Here is a 25,864-nt window from a genome sequence, read left to right as displayed (position 1 = left end):
CAAGGAATTGAACCCATAGGATATAGGTTTGTTTGTTTTACCACAGGTGTCTGGCTCGTTTTAAATAAAAACAATAAATAAGAGCATGTACGCTTATTACATATTATGATTTTTTTAAACAAGGTAGATATAGACACAGGTTGTAGTATGTCCTGTTGATAGCCAGGCCTAGACTCAGTCACTGCTACCTATGAAAAAAATGATAAAATATTTGTCAAAATTCATAGCCAACTTAACATTTTTAAAAGTGTAATATTGATTAAATAGCATAATGACAATGTGGTACAGTACTCATTATAGATAGCATAATTTAATTAATTTACCTTGAGTGATTATATTTATAGTCAGTCATTAACTACTTATGAGTGATGTTTATTTGTTTATTCAATTTTCATTTGCAGTGTATTGAATGATTTTCAAGTGCCTATCACTAGGCGGAGGAGACCAGCTGCCGAAAAGTCTTGGAAGGAAGGAATCTACCCTGTGCAGATTTCAGCAGCAGAAAATGATGACGTCCTTGTCCACTACATAGGTATATGTTACATGCTTTTTGTACAAACATATACTTAAACTTAATATTCCAAATGTTGTGGATTGTAGATAATTATCTAATGACAAGTTTTCTGGGATTTTAGATACTAAATGAAGTGTAATGTAATAGCATGGACTTGACATGTGTACCTGCTAAGTTGCTAACTTTATTATTTTTTTATTGAGAAAGCAAGGCAAAAACTGAAATATTGTCATCAAAACCTGTACAAACTTATACAAATTATTATTCTATGATACGGCTTAAAATGGTTTCACATGTTTGCATTATTTTAAATATAGAAATTTGTTACAGGTTGGGATAGGAAATATGATGAAGTGAAAAAGACTAAAGAAATACTTATCAACCCCTCGGGCTCCAGTATTGGGTCTTCAATATTAGGGGAACTTGCTGTTAAGATAAAGGAACAGTTAACTGGAGGAGGAAGAGGAAGTGACAGTTCAATTATAATACGGTTGAGTATACATTCTCAAAAAGACCTGGAGGATGTCAATCATCTAATAAAAGCCGCTGGGATACCTCTGAAGAAATACAAGGACAGAACAGTATATTCCATCAGAACAAGGGGAATCCTTACCAGAATTCTTTGTGATTCCTGGGACTACCGCATTTTAAACTCCGTTTGTGACAACTATTATGTGAAGACTGAAACGGTGCGATTTTTCGTTAGACAAAGACAACCACTGGTGGATCATATTTTAATGCCAGATCATACGGAGTAGCATTACATTCCAAGAGGGAATGTACTAACATTTTCTTGCGTAAAATGTCCTGGAAACAAAAATTTCGTACCTCATTTACTGAGCAGTGTTTTACTTTAGAACAATATAAAAGCTGTACCTCTTATCTTTGAAATATCGCTGTTGGAAATGGTTTGTATTTATAAGTAAACAATTAACAAGTTGTTTTTTTGAAAATCTATAGCCATTGTATAAATGTACTAGCTGACATTGATTACTCCCTGTACTGTTGGAAATGGTTTGTATTTATAAGTAAACAATTAACAAGTTGTTTTTTTGAAAATCTATAGCCATTGTATAAATGTACTAGCTGACATTGATTACTCCCTGTACTGTTGGAAATGGTTTGTATTTATAAGTAAACAATTAACTAGTTGTTTTTTGAAAAATCTAAGTAATACTCCCTGTATTGTTGAAAATGGTTGTAATAAGCAAATTAGTTCTTTTTGAAATCTTACATGATTATTTTTGGCACCAAGCTTTAACACCTGAAATAATAATGAGGTTTGTAACCACTTTGAAGGATAAGATGTCATTTTCTGATTCTTTCAATGTAGACAGTAAGTCTTGCAGTGCCTTACGTGCAGTTTTATTTCGCTTAAAAGCTGTCGGACTACAGAACAAGGTGAAAGGAGGGGCACAGTTCAGAATTTTTAAAGAAGGACTAGTAGGGTCAACATATAATTGGAATGTAAAGGTTCAGGGACATTGCTGTGACAGTAGTTTAAAGGCTGAAACACTTGTTTCAAGCATACAAAAAATTGAGCAAAATATTTTAGAATATACAAAGTCAAAAGAAAATGAGGAAATAATATTGAGAAAAGAAAACAAAAAATTACAGTTAAAACTTCAAAACTGTCAGAAAGCTTTAGAAGAGAAAGAAAATATAGCATTCAGCAGATTAAGTTCTGAACAAGTTAGTTCTAAAGGTAAAACTAGAAAACCGTTTGGGGATTGTACTCCTAGCCAGCAGAATAAACGCAGAAAATGCGAGAAATCAATGTGTAAAACAGCCTTAGGTTTTATGGAAACAGATACATACAAGGTAACTGGAGTTATTTTGGAAAGGGATGGAAGTCAAGAAATTCTTAGTTTATTAAATGACCAAAAGAACTCAAATCTGTCTGATTCAGATAAAGATTCACTCAGTACTCTTTTGTATGTATTAGACACTTACAATGTCTCAAACAAAGCTTACCATGAACTAAGTATGCTATTTAAAAATATTTCAAGGAGCCATTCAATTCAGAAGTTTATTTCAGATCTGAATGCTGGATTTGAAATAATAAATACACCAGATGGTTTAGGTGTGCAACAGTCGTTAAAAACACGGTTAAAAGAGGTGATGTCAGATCTGTTGTCCAAAATTGCAGATATGTTTGAAAATGGTCTTGATATTAAACTATCTGCAGATGGTACAATGATTGGTAAAAGACTTCATGTTGTCAATGTGACCTTTACTGTACTTAATGAGAAGCAATGTACCTCTGCTGCTGGCAACTACCCGCTTTGTATAGTTAAGACCAAAGAAAGCTATGATGAATTGTCACTAGCTCTAGCAGATCTACGATCAGAGGTTGCTTCCCTGCAGAAAATTTCAGTGGGGGACACACTGTTTGATGTAAATATCTACCTGGGTGGTGATTACAAATTTCTCCTCTTAGCTGTTGGAATTCCTCATGTATTGGCAGAATACTCGTGTATTTACTGTACGTGTAGCAAAAGAGAAAGATCTGATTTCACAAAGAAGTGGTCTATTCATGACGAAAGCCTTGGAGCAAGGTTAACATATATGCAGGAGACAGATATAGTACAAGTATCTAAAGGGAAGAAAAGGGGAAAAGGAAAAACCAACCATTTCTCTCTAGTACGGTTGCCAATTTGTCCTTCAATTCCACCCTCTCGTGTCGTTATTGATCATTTGCACCTTTTCCTGCGCATTACCGACAAGCTGTTTAATCTCCTCATTGCTGAATTAAGAATGTTGGACAATATAACAGAAAAAAGCACTTTCCAGAAACTTGATAGAGAAAAGATCAAGCACATATCAGCTCTTGAACATACATTGGCAATGTGTGGAATAGATTTTCATTTGAATGTGAACAAAGATACGAGAAAACTAGAATATCGTGATTTGACTGGGCCAGAAAAAGTGATATTTTTATTTTCAAAATTCAAGGCAACAGATCTCCTTGCTGACAAAGAAAGGGCTTTGTGTATTCAAAATCTTTGGGAGCAATTTATGATAATCAATGCTCTCGTCAAAGATGAATGTCCAGATTCAGCAACAATTCAGTAACTTATTGAGCCTTGGTGCGATAGTCTCATACATGTGTACCAAGCAAAGGATGTTACGCCATACATCCACATATTGCGTTACCATGTAACGGAACTTATCAGCATGCATGGGAACATTGTAAAATTCACACAGCAAGGCCTTGAAAAGCTTAATGATGTCCTTACCAAGACATATTTCAGGGCAACTAACCATAATGGTTTGATAGCACTCAGACAGGTGTTAGAAAAACAAAATAGGTTGGTTTTACTGGAGAAATTTGAAAGGGAACCTGACCACATTGTACTGTGCAGTGTCTGTTTGAAACCTGATCACAATAAACAAAGTTGTATTCATAATAAAGGGTAGCTAATCCTGATCACTTGTGAGCATTGAATATGAGACATTGTGTTTTTAGATCACCTGGTCCAAAGTTGACTTTTTATGATGTTTCAATGTGAGATAAATATTATGGTTGTGAAGTGTCTTATAAGTACTGACCATTAGAAAGTTCAATTTGAATTTCATACAAACAAGTTTGTATAATTTATATATGTTAACAGTTATGTGGGCCTATGCCATACTGTGGTATTCTGTCTGTCATCTACAAATATATACATCAACAATTTCTACTTATTGGAATTGAACTAAATTTGACAGGATTCTGGAAGCATGTATCTATCACATTATATAAAGAAATATTGATTTTGAAAGAGCAAATAGCTCCAGAATAAATTGTGATAATCTCCAAATATAATGTTAACGTTTATTGATATATATGTTGTTGGTTTTTGTTCGTCTCGGTGATTCTATGTAAACAATGACTACTTCACATTTTTGTGTTTTGTTTATTTTTGTTACTGGTGTTAATTTTGTTGAGATTATTTTTCTGTATACTTTATTGTGATACTTCATCATTCCATATATAACATACTTTCCAAGAAATTAACCTACTTAGGTCCCTTGAACCCTAAGTAGTAAGTTAATTTCATGGAATTTATTTTATATCCAATTTATTTAATTTTCAATTATCAATGTAATAGTGTTTGTCTTTAATTTCTTTGCTATTTGGATTTCATTTTTTTTATATTTACTTTTGAATCTTTTGTAAATAAAAAGTTCGTTATAAAAATTAATATGTTAGTTTTTTGTACGTGTCAAAATGTCTTATTACATGTAGTAACAATAAATAAATTGGACGAGTTCTTCACATAAAGTTAGGACTTGTGTAAGTCTACGTCGAGCTACGTCCATTGCTCGATATATACTGTTACACAGTTACTCATTATTTAAAGTGTAATGACTTTTGAAGGTTTAATTATATGATGAACAGGTGCAGATACTGTCGAGCACGGACGAAAACGCACGTGAATTCTACCAGTTTACAGACTTGACTCGTGCCTGTAGCATCTGCTATCGGGGGCATAATTTCCCAGTACACCGGAAGGCAGTTTGCAAGAAATTTTGGGAAATTACGGTTTATATTTTTAGAACATATCCTCGGAACTTGATTGGCTGGTAATGAAAAACATTAAATGATGTCATTGTCAGCGTAATAGCTGATTGGTCAGAGGTTAGCAAGGGATTTCTTCAAAAAACTGTTGCACCCTTGAGGTCACCCCACTACTTCACGTTACAAAGTGTACCACGGACTGCATCGTTTAAAGTAAAGTTACGGCATTTCTTTTGTAGTGTTATTTTATGTAAAATAACAAAATTAAAAAATAGTGTTGGTTTGATGATATTCTTAGCGTAATAGGAATACCATTACTTAAAAGCGGAGAAAATGATGAATGAAGTGTCAAAAGACACCTAATTTTGCTTAAAACTAGTGGGCGGGGCTGAGCTGCAAGGGAAGTAACTCGTGTCGACGATGATTATTTCTTGATATGGATTAAGACCACAATTAAGTACTTCCGGGTTCAGGCCCCACGAATGAAGTCCCCTCAAAAATGTATGTATCTCAGGAAAACCAATCAAATGCCTCTTTGAACTTGATTTCTGTTGATGAATTTCATGTGGATTTAAAGCAGAGATGTCAATCTATGTTTTGTGATGTAAAATAATAATATTGATCATTTATTATGTGCTCCAGGACCATGTGTGATGAGTCCTGATTTGACCTCTACCCCTGACCCGGATGTATATAATCCACGTTGGTGACACATTTTGACAGCTATCTCCAGAAAATGCCCAACATGCTGGGTTGAAACTTTTATATTTTGCTTCTCAGATGTTGGTCTTGGCCAGGTGAGATGGAAAGTTGCATATGAGATGTTGGGAATTTATTATGAATTTTAATGTTACAATGAAACATATAGCGAAGCTAATTGTGGTCTTAGTCCATATGGACACGAATTGGCGGTGTCAGTGGAAATTTCCACCCTTGTTTCATATGTATTCTGCAGTAAATCGTATGTTACTTTTGTCATTAAAAACGAAATCTCCCAAACGACCGCATTGTTATGCTTGTGAGTTTGGTTAAAGTAATATATGCAAAGCATGCTTTGTGATAAAATTCCCTTATACATCTGTTATAATATCCCGTGACACAAAAAATCAACAGGACTTTGTTTACTTGCTATATATATAGCGGCATGGTGCCATTTTCAGTACAGTACTTAAACAAAGCCATACAAGTCTCTGTCCTAATTTACGTCAGCTTGATAACAATAATTAAATTACGCTCAGAACTATATATTTTTTAAAGTTATATATATGTGTGTGTGTGTGTTTTAAATTCAGTAAATTGCGATTTCAAAATTAATCATTAGGGTCGAAATGCTTATATTATTAGCGAGTTTATTTTTACTAGCTATATAAATAATCGATTTAATGAAACTTATTAATCTGTTATTATATGATTAAATGGTTATATTAAAAACAATAATTTATACTTTCATTTTGCATATATATTACTTTTAAGTACCTGCTATCATTAACAGAGACAGATATAGTGTTTCTTATACTGGTGACAAGTGATGTAGGCATAGCATACATTTTGTATATATATGATAACATAGAATTGAACTGTTCTCTGAACCAGTTATTATTATGTTTTCCTGAGTTGGATATATTACATAAATATGTTTATATGAACTGTTAAAGTTACAATTTATTAGATAAGTAACATATACTCTTCTGTAGAAAGTTATGTCAAATTGTCTTGACCTCAGAGATTGGATAACATTTTGATTTCTGAGTCATCAAGTTAATGTTATGGTACAGTTAGATGTATAATTCAAATTATACTACATGTGTATAAGTAGTACTGTATTTTTCACGTGCTTTTGAAACAATCTCTCTTCAGTGAACTTTGTAAAGGTCAAGGAGTGAAGACAAAGAACCTGTTAAAAGTGCCTAAGAAATCATCACAGGATATCTACTATCCGGTGACAGTTTTAGAGGGAAAAGGAACCCGCTGCAGAATTCATTGCATAGGTAGTACTGATCAATAACATTTTTGTACCCCCTGAGACACTGTAAAACTACTAGGTTTGTGTCCATCTGTCTGTGGATGGAAAAGTACCCCTTTGTTTTTCATTTTGTCTGTTTCTGTTTAAATGACATCTGTGACCCATTTTACTTAAATCACTTTGCGCAATCGTTAATTATTGCAGAAAAATGCTTTATTAATGAAAGAAAAATGAACATTACATACATTTTCAAAATCACAAAAAGACTGTTTCTTAGAATTACAGAAGGTTTAAAAATTCAGGAATTTCCAATCTACCTGAATGTATACCAACAGCCTTATATATACCTTGGTTGCTGGTTGTGCTAGGTCACTATATATGGACCATGTGTGCACACACTGGGGTGTTAACCTTGCTAGTCTTGTATGGATAGACCATGGCAAGACAAACACAGTAAAGTGTTTGTGTTGGTTTTTATTAGCCCACAATCTTCAAATTGCCCTGTTTCCATGTTCCGTCTGTCAATAAACAATTCTTGTTATCGCTATTTCTCAGAAAGTACAGAAGGGATCTGTCTTTAATTTCACATGCAGGTTCCCTTTGGTCCCTTGTTGTGCGATATTGACTGATCTGAAAACAACATGGACTACAGGTGGCCATCTTGGATTTTGACAGCTGAAGTTTGCTATCGCTATTTCTTAGAAAATATTGAGGGATCTTAAATTTCAAATTTGGACATGAATTTTACCTTTGATCCCTAGTTGTGCATAAAGCATTTTGATACGAATTGGAAAAAACAACTTGGTCCCACAGGTGGCCATCTTGCACTTTTTGGCGGAATGGCGGTGTCTTCTCAAATTTAATGTGGGACTTCCGAATGCAAATAAATTAAAAAATTGAAAAAGTGATTTGTGACTGAAATATATTTTTCTGTTTGTAGGTTATTCCCACAAATTTGATGAGTGGTTAGAGCAGGATGCATTAAGGGAAAGCAGAAGAAAAACAAACAGCTTTTTGCTACAGCAGCTGCAGGTATTCATCAAATGAGGAAGAAATTTACTTTGATTTTTATCTTACTGCTTAGTCTTTAATGTAAAAGTCTCGTGTAGAGATAATTCATTAATTCTTTACATGTTAATGGAAGTATTGGGTGAACACCAAATTTCTCATATACTGTCAGTTCTTAAACAATTGATAATTTAGATTTGGAGTCCATAGTATAGAGTTTTCTGTCAATCTGTCTCTCCATGGACAGTTCCCTTTCCATGCTATGACTTGACAATCATTATGCTACTGTTAAATTTGTTGAAAAACAAATGCTTGAACGGGAAAATGCCAACTGGTTAACTGACTCTGGCTAACAGAACCGTAACTGGATATCCGACCTTTGAAGTTGAAGTCTGTTGTGGGATGTAAATAATATAGTAGTACTGTACTGTACACTGTGCATTTCTGTTCTATCATGAATATGACGCTATATAAACAAAACACGCAGAGAGAAATATCGTAATTATTAATTTAATTCAGGTTTAACAAGTATTTCCACAGAACTAACAACAATTAAGTGGTTTTACTGCAAGACTACACTTATATTGTAAATAATATAGTAGTACTGTACTGTACACTGTGCATTTCTGTTCTATCATGAATATGACGCTATATAAACAAAACACGCAGAGAGAAATATCGTAATTATTAATTTAATTCAGGTTTAACAAGTATTTCCACAGAACTAACAACAATTAAGTGGTTTTACTGCAAGACTACACTTATATTGTATAGAACCAGAGATTTGAACAGGGGAGGAAGGAGTTTCGAGAGCCTTTGCACAAACGGCGGTTATCGGATATTTCAAAAGCTAACCGGATAACATAACTGTGAAGAACAAACCAAACCATGAACCGGATATCTTGTTACCCGTTCTAGCACTACTTGAAACAACAAACATGCTTTGAATGATGTCCTTTAATACACATCAAAAATAAAGCTCGGATCAAAAGTTATATTTATCTTACCAATAGTCTTCTCATTGGTTGAAATTTAGATATTGAGCGATTTTGATGAAAACTGCTGAAACAGAGTTATCGCCCCTCATTACGCTTTATTCTTTCTGTGACATCCTTCAGGTGTCACCCAACTAGTAAAATAAAGTATTTTCTAAACGTCTGACCGATTTGAAATTAAGAACAATGTATGAAATGTCAAATAAAATATAGTATTCAACAGATTAAATTTCACTTCACTAGCGTATCCTGGACCGTTTGGGTAATTTTGAACAATAGCTTAAATAACATGCTAATTTGTGTCTTCCTCAACACGTGAAAGTGCCCGTTTTCTAATATAAAATAAAATATTTTTTAAACGTCTGACCGATCTGAAGGAAGAACAACAATGTATGAAGTGTCAAAGAAAATATAGCATTTAACAGATTAAATTTCACTTCACTACAAAAAAAGGAGTATCCTCAATCTGATCAAAATCTAGATGGTCACTCACTCCGTTACATGAACATGTAACGGAGTGAGAGTGACCATCTAGATTTTAATTAGATTGTACCCCAGTGAATTTCTATCCATACACGATAAAGAAAAATGTATACAGGCCGGTTAAAATTAAATAGCTAGACCGATAACATTTATCAGATAAATCTAAAATGGCCAAAATTGCCTTGTAGGCTGACGGAAGTGAGTATGTGGATGCTCTTTACTTTATTAGATACAGTGACTGTGTGTACATGAGAAACGATTAGTATGTTAGTACAATGTACGTTGACATCTTAGATTAAGACATAGCAGAAAGGAAATTGATCCTCCGCTTCTATTGTTCCCGTTAATATGCTTTGTTCCGATGACACTCCTTGTTGTTTATTTTGTTTAGCGTCCTATTAACAGCCAGGGTCATTAAAAAAGGACGTGTCAGGTTTTGGAGTTGGAGGAAAGCGGAGAAAAACTACCAGCTTAACTGGTCATTTAATTGTTTAATGTGTATATCAAGTTTTATTAAAGCTGAATAGCCATATGTAATATATTATAATAGAGAGATCGTGTGATATCTTCTCATTGAAGTCTAGTCAACGACATAACTTTTCAGTGAGGCCGGATAAGTCAAATCATTAGGACTAATGTCTCCTATAATATCGTCTTGATTCCAATCATTAAAGCTCGAGAGCACGTGTTTGACAAAGGACCATAATAAATAACTTGTATATACGTCTGTAAAACGTGTTTCCTCTTTATTCGTGCCACACTGAATGTTGCATCTACATCTTGTATGTACGACATATGGGATTAGTTGAATGTATTCAAACAAAGTCCACGTGAAATACAATCGTACCCGGCCCTACCGACCTGTTGTAAAGACGTCACACTCAAACAATTACTAACACTAGGTAAATAAAACACATCACAGTACAATAAAAACATGTTGTTTTGTTATAGCTATCGATGGAATACCTCTGTGTTCTTTAAAGGTATGTAATAAATGATTGATATGACTTAATACACGGAATGTCTCTACGCTCTGTATAGCCAGGAATAGAAACATTTATATTATCATGAACACGGAACGCCCTAACACACATATCGCACGCACGGGAGGCCGTCCTTAAATTACCTTAGCTGTTAATAGGACGTTAAACAAAATAAACTAAACCAACCCTAACACAATCTAATTAAAATCTAGATGGTCATTCTCACTACGTTACATGTAAGAATGACCATCTTGATTTTTATTCGATTGGCCCTAACAAAAAATATATAGCCAAGTACACTATATCGCAAGCGACGATTAATTGTGTGCTTGATATAATACGTACCATGTTCTTATCAAAAGCGAATTATTGTGGAAGAAGATGAAAGCCCACTGCCAAATCGACGATTTTCTTCCGTGACTATTACTTAGCGGGTATCGAAGAGACCAACATGGATCTGTTGCCCTATTGCTTCACGTAGATCACGTGTTCCGTCCTGTTATGGCCTAAGCTAATTGTTTTGTGTGTATTGATGTATTATTCCGTGTAGGTGTTTCAAAATTGTCTTTAACAATGTTTTCTGAAGCTTAATACAAATTATATTTAAGGCACGTATAAACGATGTTATAATTGTTCCGGGTGTATACGGAAAACCACTCGAGTCTTTCCTTCATGTGAATAACATGTCGGATGGATATGCAGCATTTCACAACAAAATGCCTGTCGGAGTTAATGTAGCATAAAGGTGTTATTTTATATGGCCGACGTTGAAAGCTCTGAAACCCATGCGAAGGACCAACTTAACTTCACACACGAAATGAAACAAAAGCGTTATTTTTTCGAACCCCTTCTTTTATTCATTATTACAGCACATTTAAGACGGTATCGGTTCCATGCTATCACAATAAGACAAAACACGCACTATATGACCTTAGCTGTTCATAGGACGTCAAACAAAATACACCAAATCAAATCAAATCATCATGCATTCATCTCGCACACACGAGAATCCGTCCTGATATGACGTTAGCTGTTGATCGGACGTTTAACAATCGCAAAACCGAATCTAGCCACAGACCTGGCTTCGAGATCGACTAATAAAACAATGAACTCTCAATTAAAAGAAGTGTGCGGTAAGGCCTTACCTACTCAGAGTGTAGAGTTACTGGACGAGGCGAAGTTGGCACTTTAAACCGAGGATCTTATAAACCTGCTAACACAGACTTTAACACAAATTTCTGAGATAAACATATCGCCGAACACAATGACTTAATGACAACACCTATATATTTCATCACTAAATTTATCTCCTTAACAATGCCACTTTATGTATATGTGTTGCATTTATATACATTTGCTATTTACAAGTTACATGTGTTACAACGTCTGGAACCTATCTGTACAGTGTCTTCGGCAGTATGTACACTTCTATGAGGTAGCACTATAAAGTCAGCATCAGTTCTGCGCTATCAGAAGCATAAGCATGCAGCTCGCACACCGGCGATACCGTTATTAAATAACCGTAGATGTTGAAAGATTTGGTTTGGTTTCATTTGCTTTATTTAACGTCCTTTCGACAGCTCATGTCATTAAGGTCGGCCTCTCGTGCGTCTGACATGCATGCGTGTGTTGAGTGCGTATGTGTGTGTTCAAATGCTAATACAGACCGAAACTTAAAACCAATCGGTCCAACATTTATTTCAAAGGAGTAGATATATACAAATGTACGTTTTACAGGTAAAATAAGCCTGTCTCCCCCGAAAACAATATTATATTCCTCTTCTCATCCAGAAAGCATGACCGCAATTTCACGCGACAGATGAAACGTTCATCCCTTAATCAGCTCAACCAGTGCCTAAATTTGGTTTGTTTGGTTTGTTTTTGTTTAACGTGCTATTAACAGCAAGGGTCATTTAAGGACGTGCCAGGTTTTGGAGGTGGAGGATAGCCACTGGCCTACAGTCAGTACCTGGCAACTGCCCCACGTAGGTTTCGAACTCGCAACCCAGAGGTGGAAGGCTAGTTATAAAGTGTCGGGACACCTTAACCACTCGGCTACCGCGGCCCCCCAGTGCCTTCAGCTCCATAACATAATGTACGTATTCTAGTAATTATGGCCGTCAGATGTCTCGTATATTTCCATGTTTAATAATATATAGGGTATACATATAGCTGTTCATAGCACGTTTAAAAATGCAACAAACAAATGAGTGCAAATACATGTTTCAGTCAGATTCATCCGATAACGACACGACGAATACTTATTGAGATTTCGATGTTTTAAAGATGATATTTTCTGGCATTTATTGATTTCCATAACAAGGCTGCTAATTTTGGAAATAAGCAATAAAACTTCCTCGCTGACTTCAACAAGACAACTGTACCGTGACCATACATTTTTTTATACAGCAAATTAGGTATTGATTTCTTAACGTGCAAGAGACCCAGAGAACGCCCCCGTCTCTCGAAGCTTGATTCGCACATATTGGACTCACTTTAGTTAATATAGTGCTAGCACCTATGCACCTGCTTGGCTTATGAGGACAGTTATTGCAATACATGAATATTGCAGCATCATAATTTATTTCTTGAAATTAAAAAGCTAACAATGCAATACAGGAGAAATGTTCAACTTAGATCCTCCTCTATTTTCAACAGAAATATATCACTAAAATTAAACGAAATAATTAGGAAAATATAAATGCGGCCTTAAAAGCATTATTTTAGCTTTTAAGACGATAACTGTTAGAAGCACCTTCTCACATGATAGTATCATGGATATGTCTGTTTGATGGGAGCAGACATGTTGATATATCGCATTATTGATTGTTAAGAATATACTGACATTACTTTGACTACTGCTGGCGAATGTTTAACCAATTGCGAAATCACACTTCATTTTGACGTTAACATATTGCTTCGGTTTTGAGGTCATATATACGGCTTTGCCAAAATATACATTTCATGATAAACGGGAAAGATGGTACAGAATAGTAAAACAAACCACCCAATGTCCTAAGGATTAGTTATAATACTCCCAGTCCTGTTAATAAGTATCTGTTACCCTTGCTTTTTGCCTCAAATTAAACAAAAATGTTAGGTTTAAACTAGGTTGTATTTGGTTTTCTTGGTAACACCTGAGTAGACATGTGACTCACACAGACCTGGCTTTGAGACAGACCCATGAAACAAGCACTCTCAATTATAAATGTATTTGGTAAGGCCCAACCTCCTCAGAGTTTAAGTTAACAGACTAGACATTGTGCCTTTTGACCTAGGATCTGATCAACTTGCTGACACGGAGATAAAATACAAATTTCTGACATTAGCATGTCACTGATCTGAAGCAATCCATACAATGACTTTGGAATTACATGTCAACAAATTTATATTGTATCATTAATTATCTGTCCTTAAAAGTGCCTCTTGATAGCCGTTGAATTTAATATACATTTGCTACTTACAAGTTTTACTCTGTATGGAAGCTATTTGTACGGTGTATTTGGCAGTACGCTTTTGTGATGTAGCACTATGAAGTCGGCATCAGTTCCGCACTATCACAGACACAGCATACTACTCTCCCATAACGTAGGCACACCGCTCGCCTGAATATCGCACACAGGTGATACCGCCCCTAATTACCATAGCTGTTGAAAGGGATTGCAAAATACAGACCGAAATCTAAACCAACATGTACAACAGGAAGGACTATCAGTTTCCTCTCTGTCCGTCATATACGTATGAATGTAAGCCAAAATTGTCAGCGCTCTAGTGGCTTCATTCCTTAAGAGATTTTTATCCCTATTTCACACAATGTTAAAGGACGATACGATCTCTTTAGAGTTTGAGGGATTTGATGGTTTAAACAAGAAGCCAAACGGAATTGTGTAGGTACCTATTATTGAACTTGACAACAGGCTACTGTAACTACTTCAAATTTCCCTTGCTATGATGAAAGTCACAACCGAGCATATTAATAATGATAAAAATAAGAGGATATATCCGAAATATCTTAATTAAGCGGTGCATGTACACAATACATAAAGTAACGATACGATCTGTAGCGGGATAATGACCACAGCTTTCCAAGGTCAGCTACATGTATGTGTTGCTGTGCTTCACGACAGGTTATCTAGTCAGTTTCGTTTTTAATTCTGACTTTGTTGTATTTTTTAAATATCTGCATTCAGCGGTTAGATGCCTCACTTTTGGTCTTTAGTTGAGCGGTCGTCCCTGTGAAGAAGGCTTTGGGTTCTGTACCTGGCCGAGACATACCAGTCATTAAAATGGTAGTTGCTACTCCTGTTTAGCGCTCAGCAATTTGGGAATGGGACGACTAGTTGGCCCGTTGTCAGTATAATGTGACCGGGTGGGGTGTCCTGTCGGGTGTCTTCGGCAGTATGCTTCAGTGAGGTAGCACTATAAATCGGCAAGTTCCGGCCTTTTACAAAGAAACTTAACACGTACATACCGCAGCCTCCCAAAACACACATACGCACTCACCACACGCATGCATATCGCAAACACGGGAGGCCGTCCTTAAATGACCTAATCTGTTAATAGGACGTTAAACAAATGAAACCAAACCAAACTATAGCTACGACTATTATCCGGTTCAGAACAATACATAAATATGAGCTATAACAGGTGTGGCTGTCAGAACATGTTACCGCCTAAACGTTAGGCCAGCAGCAAGTGTTATCTATATCCTGTTTCTATTTCAATTTCCTTGTTGTGATTACAATTATATATGTATTAATAGACGTTATCATGAAAGAGGGTGTTTTATAATATCTTAATTAAGCGGTAGTAGATATATATATATACTACATAGATATACGTAGCTAAGAAATACGCAATGTAAAATAATACAGCAATGATACGAGCGATAATGGGAGAGGCTGGCGGAACATTACTAGATTACCGGTATTTGTATAGCAATTTTTCAATCGGGTTATTTGGATTAGAAATAGAAAATATTTTCTGCAAAAATATATAGACTAAGTCGCACGCATAAGTATAGTAATGGACAAAATACTACGGGTTATCGTTGTGATGAAAAAAATGGAACAACATACTAGTTTCGATGCCAAGTATGACTAAAGGCCCTCGGCTGTCCCCGAGAGTAATAAATGAAGTAATCGTCTATTTAAAAAACAGGCCATCTGTCGTGAACATAATTTACCGGTTTTATGACGCGAGCATACACCAATTCAATTCACCATTCAAGAGGTATGTTTGTCAACACCGATATATCGATAGCCTAGTAGTCTCCTTCAGTGCGTTTCCATCCGTGATACACAACCTCGTCTGGTACAGAACATTGCGTGTCTAATTATAACGCTTGGTTGATTCAATAACCAGTGTCACACAAAAATCTTGGTTGTTATAAACACGTATAGGAGTAGTATACATGTGGATCCGACACAGCTACAGTACAAGCGTCGTTTGTATACCATCACCCCAAAGGTAAGTTTTAATAGATTCATTTGTAGCATGTTAATCTACATTAACTGGTTGTGGAATTGTAGAATTTTGTAGATGAAATATTTGAGTTTTGCATGGATCACAGAAACAAATTATATCGAGTTACCTGATATAGTGTATATGTGTATCAATAAAACGTGTTGCCCATGTTGTAATATAACTTACAAGTTTAATTTTTAAGATACTGTGTGTAAATTTACATAAACTGTGTATGCTTAACCGTCAGATGTGATTTATTATGCCCCCACGTGTGGTTTACATTTAAGAACCCTAAAACAAAGGCCCGCTGTATCTTGCTGCATGTTGATCGTAAAAGGCGACTAAAAGTGGCTGCCTAAGTATAAAAAGAAAATCTGCCGTGTTTTCTTTTCAGAAGACATTGACCAAAAATAAATCTTCTGTCCCCATGGCAACGCGTATGGTCTTGCACCTTTCCTCACTGAACTGTTTTCTGTGTCTTGTTTTCTTCTATAGGTGTCTCCTTGACAACTGTCTTCATGTGAACCTGACTGTTTCAAATACATGATTATTTTCATTATACAGTGCAGCTCACGTGGCCTTTGCTAAATTCAACTGTGATAGGGACATTCTTATTCTTCTAATGAGTAGTGCGCATATCAATAAGATAATGGGCACAGTATATGGAACAGACATACTATAGGACTAACCTTAGCTGTTAATAGGACGTTAACAAAATAAACCAAACCAAACCAAACCTAGAGGACTATATAATGTAGCTGTTACGTCTTCGTAGGACTCGGTAGTGATTTTGAGACAAAACTTATACATGTTTCAGGAACTTGTAGGGTATAACAATACAATAGACTTATAGAAATGCAGCTAGGTAAAACAAAACCCGACATATTGTCGGCTATCACGGAGACTTCTCTACGTTTCGCTCGTTTGACCCGGACGTGAGAGAAGTGGATTGTTGAAAACCTTCGGTTTGACACATATACTTATATCTTTAATCACCTGTCAAATGCTTCGTGTTATTAGCTCTTCTTGGTCTGGGAAATAGTACCAAGATGGATGTGCCCATTGTTATGCAAGAGAGTATCAATATCTGTGATAATGTATTATTTACAGAACTCTAATAAAACAATAAGTGAAATACTGGTTATATCATAAAGAGGTCAAGAAGCAAACATGTACATATAGTCCTAAACACACCCGACCTGTAGGTATCGCGTAAACATGTAACTGCTTCCCCCATTGCATGATTACCTGGTATTTTATATAATCACCCTGTCAATTTTTACATTTGCAATGACAAAATTTCATCAGTATAATATTTAAATACCTTCTTAAATGACGAACATAACCTGACCAGACCAGTGTGTACGATTTTAGTTTTGTATTTACAACCTCTTATCAGCTATTTTACGTGAATTCTATTGACTAGTAAGGTAACATAAGCCACTGATAAATACAGCATACCAATGTGGCGTAGAAGCCGTAAACGATTTACCACACCACATAAGTTACATGTTATAGACAGCATGCTAAATAAAATCTATGTCAATCCCTTCGTTCTGGGATCGAACCCGACGCCTGTTTTACATTTCTTTAATTTTTTTAAAAAACTAAGTATGTACAAATAGTAAGTACATATAAATGATAAGTAGATAAATACACAAATAAATAAAGCAGAAAGAAAACATAAATGGTAATGTGCACATACAAGCATTTCCACACCCACCCACACACACTTGCACACGAACACACAAACAATCTCTCACACACATACACGAGAGAGAGGGAGATTGGGGAGAGAAGAGAGGAGGGAAGAGGTATATTTTCATTTATACATTTAATAGTATAATAAATCTCATATGAAAAAAAGAAAAACTAATACTAATAATAAAAATAAGTAAATAACTCAGCTACGCGGGTGACATACACATACTTTGTCGATTAAAAAAAAGAATTGAGGATATAATATACGTATTACTCTTAACACGTATTATTAGTAATATTTATGTTATCACGGCAGTAATATTTATGGTATCACGGCAAAAACGAGTATCTCATGGTTTTCAAATTTACCTTGAACATATTTTGTGGCGTGTACGTAGTATTGATTATATTTGAAGGAACCCATTATACAGGTCAAAATTGCCGACGTTCTTAACGGATGTAATTAGAGATTATTTTTTAAAATCTCCATTCATATCGACATTGTAAATGTGTTCAGTATGGAGTTTGTACATGCGTGTGTCAGTTGTTAGTGTTACACGAAGATGAAAAAATGTTTGGTTTTGTTTCTGTTGTTTAAATCTCTTGTCGACATTTTAGGAGGGCACCCCTTGTGTGCAAGTATCAGGTTCTCGCTATCACAAGGAAATGAACACGAACATACCGCAGCCTTAGTAAAGACACTCATTCACAACACAAGATCGCGGTTGTTTCTGATCTACAAAACTAAGCAATATGAACGGAATTACGATACTCTGCGATAGTATACTACTGCCAGTGGATTGTATTGGTTTTGTTCATTAATGTTTAACTTCATATAAACAGCTAAGGAGACAACTAAAAGTGGGTCAACTGCAGAATTTCGGATCAGGTTTAATTTTTGTCTTCTGCGGAGACAAAACTATTGTAATGTCGGGTGTACATTAAAAATGCGTTAAGTATTTTTCGGTAGCGTTAATGTTGCAAAATTTAATATCAAGACAGTAAAACAAATAACAGTAAAAATAAGTGAACTACTACAACCCCCAGGTCCCGTATTGCACGCTACCATAAAAAAATGCCGGAGTACCTGATACTTTCGTCCATGTATCTCGGTCAAAGCAAGAGCGAGAAAAAGAGAGGGGGAGAATGAGCATTTGTAGATATTGTATAGCGAGATATATCAATGTTATAGTTTATGCGTCTTGACCCTCGAATTAAGCGCATATGCTTATGTGTCCCCATTATTTATTTCAAAACAGGTTAACGATTAATCCGGCTGGTTAATGTATTCCAAAATGGCGGTATATGCGGTCACGTCACAAATATGTGTCAGGTCCGCTATTTCACAACGGGCCGTAATTTTCTTTTAACTCATCACGTCCTTTTCTGTATTTCAAAGTCATTCTCCAATGAGGATCGACATTTTTGTCACGATTGTGACGAGTTATCAGTTTCACATACCATGATGTGTGTGCATACTTTAACCAAATACATGATAGATTTGATAGCGTTACTGTAATAAAAACTTTATTGATACCGTTTCTCTGTCATTAATACCATAAAATATGATATTTTAATGATACGAGTATACAATTCTATGTACAGTAAATAAGACCAAAACCCGACCACAAAACGCTACAGTGCTGAATACACACTTACGCTGAGTTCATGGTCCCATTGTGGTATTTTTAAGTTTTCCTTTCTTATCTTTTCCTTTCTTTCGTGTAGCCTACTCTTTTGTCTTTAAGTATTGTAAAAAGACGCAGGGTCATAACACCTTTCGGAACAAATTGAGAGTTAGACAAAGATAGCAAATACGAAATATACTGCACCTTATAGCTGTTTCATCCTTACGGGTAAATGATCTAAAGTGAAGACAACTGGCAATCTTCTACATATGACCCTGGTGCCGCGATGGTATTATAAATCATCAAACATCAAATCAAGAAACATGCACAGGTCTATAAATTTGTAAATACTACTACTGCTTAGAGCGCAGCATTTTAGGAGCGGGACGACTGGTTGACACCCATATGTACATTTATGCCAAATGATGCTATCTGTTGATAGGACTTTAATAAAATATAAACAAACCAAGCCAACCCGTTAAAACAATATCAAATATTAATTTAAATTAATCTGTAAAATAAATACGGTACGCAACCAACGGATAATGAAAATCACCCCGGTAAAAACCCTAATGTTTCACAACTTCTGGAGTCTCGACACAAAATTGGTGTTTATAAGGATATTGGCCAAAACGTTAAACATAAGAACGAAAACCAAACAAGTTAAAATGCTATTATGATGTCTGGTTAGTTTAAACATTGTAGTCTAACCTTAAAAAAAATTACACTAAGCACCGCAGTCTCCAATTACCTCTACGTATGTTTGGCTACATCTATCGGCACATAGATAACATTGCATTCGTATTGATATTTGATACAATCTAACAAGCGTACTTAACAATTTGTCATGTGTTTTATTATCAGGTGTTCACCTCCACCGGTATGACACTACCCCAGACGAGCAGCTGTAAGGATTAAAACAATTGTACTAGAAAGAAATGATATTGCACTGCTGCCGACCTCGTAACAGGATATGGAAAGCGAAAATCGTTGCAGCTATTTTGAGTTGTGCTTTTATCTATTACATCAGCACGTCGAGACCATTGGTGAAATCAGATCCTGGTAAGACCCGCACATGTATAGACTTGGCCATTCTTATCGCGTTATGTCACGCAAAGAACGAATACAGAATTATCGAATTTCTAGACACACTTTAATTAAGCCTTTGAACATTTAACTCCTATCTAACTTAAAAGATAGTTTCATCTCTAGAAAAACAAACAGTGAGCAAAGTGTTTTAGTAGCGCTGGTTTGAAATGGTGTTAATATTTTTTTCTTATTATTGAAGGAGAAAGAAGCAGGAAAGCGTCATCACGGAAACAGGTAAATAGATCCTACCTTACATATAATTGAACAGTAGAGAACCCAAGAATATGCAAGTTGAATCCTTCTGTATGTTGATAGTTGAAGGCTGTTAAAAGTGGGCCCCCTGAAGAATCTAGAATTTTTAGATTACCTGAGACGAAGTCTCAAGTTTTCATATTTGTATCGCCTGTTGTCCGTCGTCGTGCATCGTCAGTCTTTAAAAATATACGTTTTCGACTTAATTTGCAAAAATCGCTGCAACAAATTCAATGAAATCAGGTGGGGAAAGCTTCGATGGTCAAAGGTCAACAACATTATGAATTATATGGTTTCAACACACAGGTAGTTGCTACTCCTGCTTAGCGCTCAGCATATTTGGAGTGGAACGACTGGTTCGCCCGTTGTCAGTATAATGTGACCGGTTGGGGCGTCCTGCTGGGTGTCTTCGGCAGTATGCTTCAGTGAGGTAGCACTATAAATCGGCAAAAGTCCCGGCCTATCACAAGGAGACTTAACACGAACATACCGCAGCCTCCCAAAACACACATACGCACTCACCACACGCATGTCGCACGCACGGGAGGCCGCCCTTAAATGACCTTAGCTGTTAATAGGACGTTTAACAAAATAAACCAAAACAATTCAACACACATGGGCCTCAGGGCAGGGACAAAAAAAAGGTAAAACTTCAAATATCTTCTCAACCCTCATATAAGGTAGAATGAAATACTTTTCAGACAGAAAGGTCTAAGTGCCCTTTACCAAAATTATGAATTTCATGACCCTGGGGTCTCACGTTTGTCCATGTGGATGGGAAATTTTACTATAGTTTGTAAAGGGAAATAACATATTTGACAATCATTTGTTTGAATTAATTAGCTCACCTTGTCCGAGGAACAAAGGTGAACTGGGAGCATAATTATGGGATGGGGATTAGAAATTGTACAAATAGTGGGGCTGACCCCCCTAGGGGCTGAGGGTCAGGCCGAAAAGGGTATATTTGGCTTAATTGATATAAACGACTTCTTCTCTAGAATTAAGCAATGTATATCGCTTAAATTTGTCTGGTCCTCTTCTGTGTGTGGCTAGGACGTTATCCCCCTCCCCCACACACACCCTCCGAAAAAAAAAACATTACAAAACTGCGCATTTCAAAATCAATCGGAGTAATCTCCCTTCACATTTAATACTCGATACTTGCTGCAGAATATATGTATGAAACTATTTATATTTGAAAATGAATTTGAAATAATTTTGACACTGTATTGCAACAAGCATCACACACACCCAGTCATGATTTGTAAGTTAAAGTGTGTTTCTGGTTCTCCATTGCAAGACCGACCACCTACTTAACGCTTAGCGTTTGAGGACAGTGACGACTGGTTCGCCCGTTGAGGAAGCTCTAAAAGTCGGCACCAGACGTTCCGTGTTATCGCAAGGAGATCAACAGGAAACGATAATGTTCAGTAATGACATTTGATTGGTACTAAATCAATATGCGTATTTGATGTAGTTAAGTGGATGTCATTATTGCATTCTAGTCCTGAGTTTTCCATTACAGCTTTCCTCGTCTTTCCAGTGGGATAACGAGCCACACATTTCCGCTATCGGGTTACTGGGCCGCCCACGACCACGTAATGGTATTGTATGGTATTTTGATAATTTTGTTAATTATTTATAATTTATCATGACCTTGATTGATTTAAATGTTCCTTGTTGAAATAAGATTGTAAGCTGGGGTGCCAATCTACTTCATCTCCCGGTTATCAGATACTATATTGTATGTTTATCTTCGTAGAAAAGTGGTAATTTTTATAAACTTCGATAAATTTCTCATTGTTAAGATATCCTCTTCACAATGAGGGTACGTAAAACGTCCATTATTGGTTGCGTCAGTTTCGTGCTTCTTTTTATAATAGTGGCAAATTTAACTATTTCTTCTGAAAATGTAATAAATTGAAAATCATAAGACATTGTATTCACTGAACTACCATCCAGTGTCAACAACAGCCATGATGTACGACATATTTAAATTTCGGCACAGTGAGGATTAATTATATAACGTACCTTGTCTGTGCTTGTGATTATTTTGTCGCACAATCGATGAGTAACGTGAAGAAAAAGCTAAATTCCGCTGATCTTGGGAATACTAGTTTACGCTAGCCGTGTACGGCCAGGCGATATGCACGAGGTAATCAAACCAAATCGGACATTTTACGAAGAAAAATTAAATGAAACGTAGCTTCGCTGTGTTTGTTTTGGTTCCGTGAGATCTGTCTATTTAACACTAATGACTGTAAAAGGTGATTGATTACCGGAAAAGTGGTTTAAAATGGCCACGAAAAAAGCTGTATGAGAAAACTGGGTGATGACGTATAATGGAACCCCTGATATGATTACAAAATTAAGCTAAATAACTATTGATAACATAATATAGATAATTTGTGGATTATGCTTAAGAACTTATTTCAAGTCAACTATTCCTAACGTTAACCCTTATGCGATGTCGTTAAACGTTGATGTAGCGTAGTGAGAATGACCATCTATATTTTTATTTGATTATTTACAATTCAAATACGTGTTTTTATTGATTGACGTAGTGAGAATGACCATCTATATTTTAATTTGATTATTTACAATTCAAATACGTATTTTTATTTATTGACGTAGTGAGAATGACCATCTATATTTTATTTAGAAGCATGCTACATTTGAATTTCGTTATTTGTTTAGAAGAGTCACAAACGTTCTGTTATCTTCCAGTTTTTCTAACCATTGGAATTCCAACAGTGTGCCGTGTGCATCAGAGATATTTTCACACCACACTTACGTCGATAATAAACAGTACATCACTTGCTGACCGGGAGAGAATTCATATTGTAGTGGCAGTTTCTTACCTCAACGAGACATGCGCGTTGGAGGTTAAAGACACTATCAAGGAAATATTTGATACCCACTTAAAATCAGGACTTTTAGAATTGATAGGTATACCAGTTGAGACATATCCGCCAATTCATAACCTTAGAAAAACTTTCAACGACGAGGAGTATCGAGTACAATGGAGAGCGAAGCAGAACATTGATTATTCATTTCTGATGGCTTATAACAGCAACAGATCTTCCTATTATATTCATTTGGAGGATGACGTCACAGCGATCCCAGGATATTTACAAGAGATTGAGAAATATATTAAGGAAACGACTGAATACTGGGCAATGCTCGAGTTTTCTTCTCTTGGATTCATTGGAAAATTGTTTCGATCATCCGATTTACATAAGATTGCCAGTTTATTACGTAGCTTTTATGCTGAGCAACCATGTGATTATCTCATGATTTACTTCAGGAATTTGATGCTACAAAATGGCAGATTCTTAAAAATTCCAACTCTGTTTCAACACCACGGATTACATTCATCTTTACCAAATCTCCTTAGGAATGTCTCTGATCAGTTTTATGCAATGGAAACTAAGATTCTAAGGGGGGATAATCCTAGCGCAAATATGTATACATCATTAATTACATACAGTAAGAATTACCTTACGAATGCCTATAATAAAAACAGTTCAGGGTTTTTCTGGTCATTGACGCCGAAAGTCGGTGATACCCTGACGATCGTGTTTAAAAATCCGCAGTGTCTCCAACGATTTGCCCTCACCAGTGGCTTCCCAGGAAAAGCAAGCGATAAGATCATTGGAGGGATAGTTGAGTTAGGAAATACAACTAATGCATTGGCAAAGGATAACGTTAAATGTTCCGGTTTGAGATTTGTAGGGGAAATAAAAAATGGTCAAATTGATCGAGGCAATATAACATCAAATTCTGGTTGTGTTCATTTGGAAGATAAAACCGCGTGTATAAAGTTGACTTTTACGGAGAAGCACACTGAATGGCTTGTCATAAGAGAAATAGCGGTGTTCACTATTCCGTGAGATAAGTCTGAATGTGGAAGAGATTCAATTCTGAAACTTATATAGGCAGTCTTCGCTAGACCTTAGGTACATTAGCTGTTAATAGGAAGTTAAACAAAATAAACCAAACCAAACCTTCAGTACTCCGTCCGTCAATCTGTTTCTTCAGATCTCTTAATCAAGAACGCCTGTTTAGATTTATATATATTTGAAATAGGACTCTATATGGTTAACTGGGACATTTTCAAAATTCCCTATCAGTATGTTCCCATAACAGGATATTAGTCAATGTAAATGTGAGCAAATTTTGGAGCAGATCTGATGACAAAATGCTGTATTAACAGAAGGGCACATTAGAGACAGAGACATTGGATCCAACAGAGATGTTGACATTTTTAATGTCTTCTCTTCCGACGTCAAGAGTTTGATAACATTTTGTCAGAAGAAGCCTTTTGTGAATATTCTCAGTTTCGTTTAAAGGTGGTCCCTACCTCGGCAGTGTGGCCGTGGCAAATAGCTAGCAATGGAGGGGAAAATCTTGTTTCAGATCCAGTCTAGCCTGCAGCTTCCTTTGGTGAAGGACACTGGACTATTTGACATTAGTGACATTCATGCAGTTAAAATAGACAAGATGTAACTATATATCATGTAATTACTTTGTAACTAAAATGTAAGTGAATTGCGAGGAAATTTACACAAAGCTGTAAAGTGTAATGCTTATTTTGCTAACATGTTGAATATTGGGGATATTAATGGTAACATGTTGAATCGGGAGGAAATGTAGTGTTACTGAAATTATTAGGATATACATTTACATGTTGAATATCAAAGTTATTTTAGCAATGAGTTGAATTGTTGGATTATTCATATAACAGTTTACTGATCAGATAGTAAAATATTCACAACTGCAACTCTTTCTGAATCGATAATCAAAGTGTGAGAAAGTATGTTTATCTCTTAATAAATTGTATGTGAGCCTGAACTAGTTCGCCGCGTATGCATTTACGTTAAAATTGACGGATTTATTTCCGCAAACCACGTGTGGAGATTGACTAACAAGCGCCATGCCTAATGTGTATGTCAACATCAAATTATTTGTTTCATAAGCTGTAAAATTGTTGTAATGAATCAAACAATGCAAAACAAGATAAATAAAATCGCAGAGAAGGAAGAATGTTTTACTTATGTTGTCACAGAGAAAGTTGGCGGGGCTAATATGTCTGTCATGTCAACGACTTTTTCAATTTGTTGTGATCATGAACTTGACAGCCTTGCATGTAGGGAGTAAAATGTACCTGATGTCCCCATTGCTTGATGAGAGACAGGTAAGCAAAAAGAAAACATTTTGAGAGGCGATTCATCTTCGATTTGTCAGTTGAAGTTTGCTAGTTCCATTTCTGTGTGGG

General features: G+C 35.8%; 1 protein-coding gene across 1 annotated transcript; it reads left to right on the top strand.

Annotated features, from left to right (window-relative positions):
- Positions 1 to 15,819: 15,819 nt before the first annotated feature.
- Positions 15,820 to 25,625, top strand: LOC117341467 (alpha-1,6-mannosyl-glycoprotein 4-beta-N-acetylglucosaminyltransferase-like). The gene is made up of 5 exons (XM_033903324.1): positions 15,820 to 15,919; positions 20,110 to 20,307; positions 20,534 to 20,568; positions 22,112 to 22,190; positions 23,314 to 25,625. Exons 2-5 carry the CDS (start codon positions 20,184 to 20,186, stop codon positions 24,477 to 24,479), a joined length of 1,404 nt encoding a protein of 467 aa, XP_033759215.1. The 5' UTR covers positions 15,820 to 15,919; positions 20,110 to 20,183; the 3' UTR covers positions 24,480 to 25,625.
- The last annotated feature ends 239 nt before the right edge of the window (positions 25,626 to 25,864 follow it).

This window comes from Pecten maximus, chromosome 13 (genome assembly GCF_902652985.1).
Source record: "Pecten maximus chromosome 13, xPecMax1.1, whole genome shotgun sequence".
NCBI lineage: Eukaryota > Metazoa > Mollusca > Bivalvia > Pectinida > Pectinidae > Pecten > Pecten maximus.
Note: the sequence above shows the minus strand (reverse complement) of the source record. Positions and strands in the feature narration are given on the sequence as shown.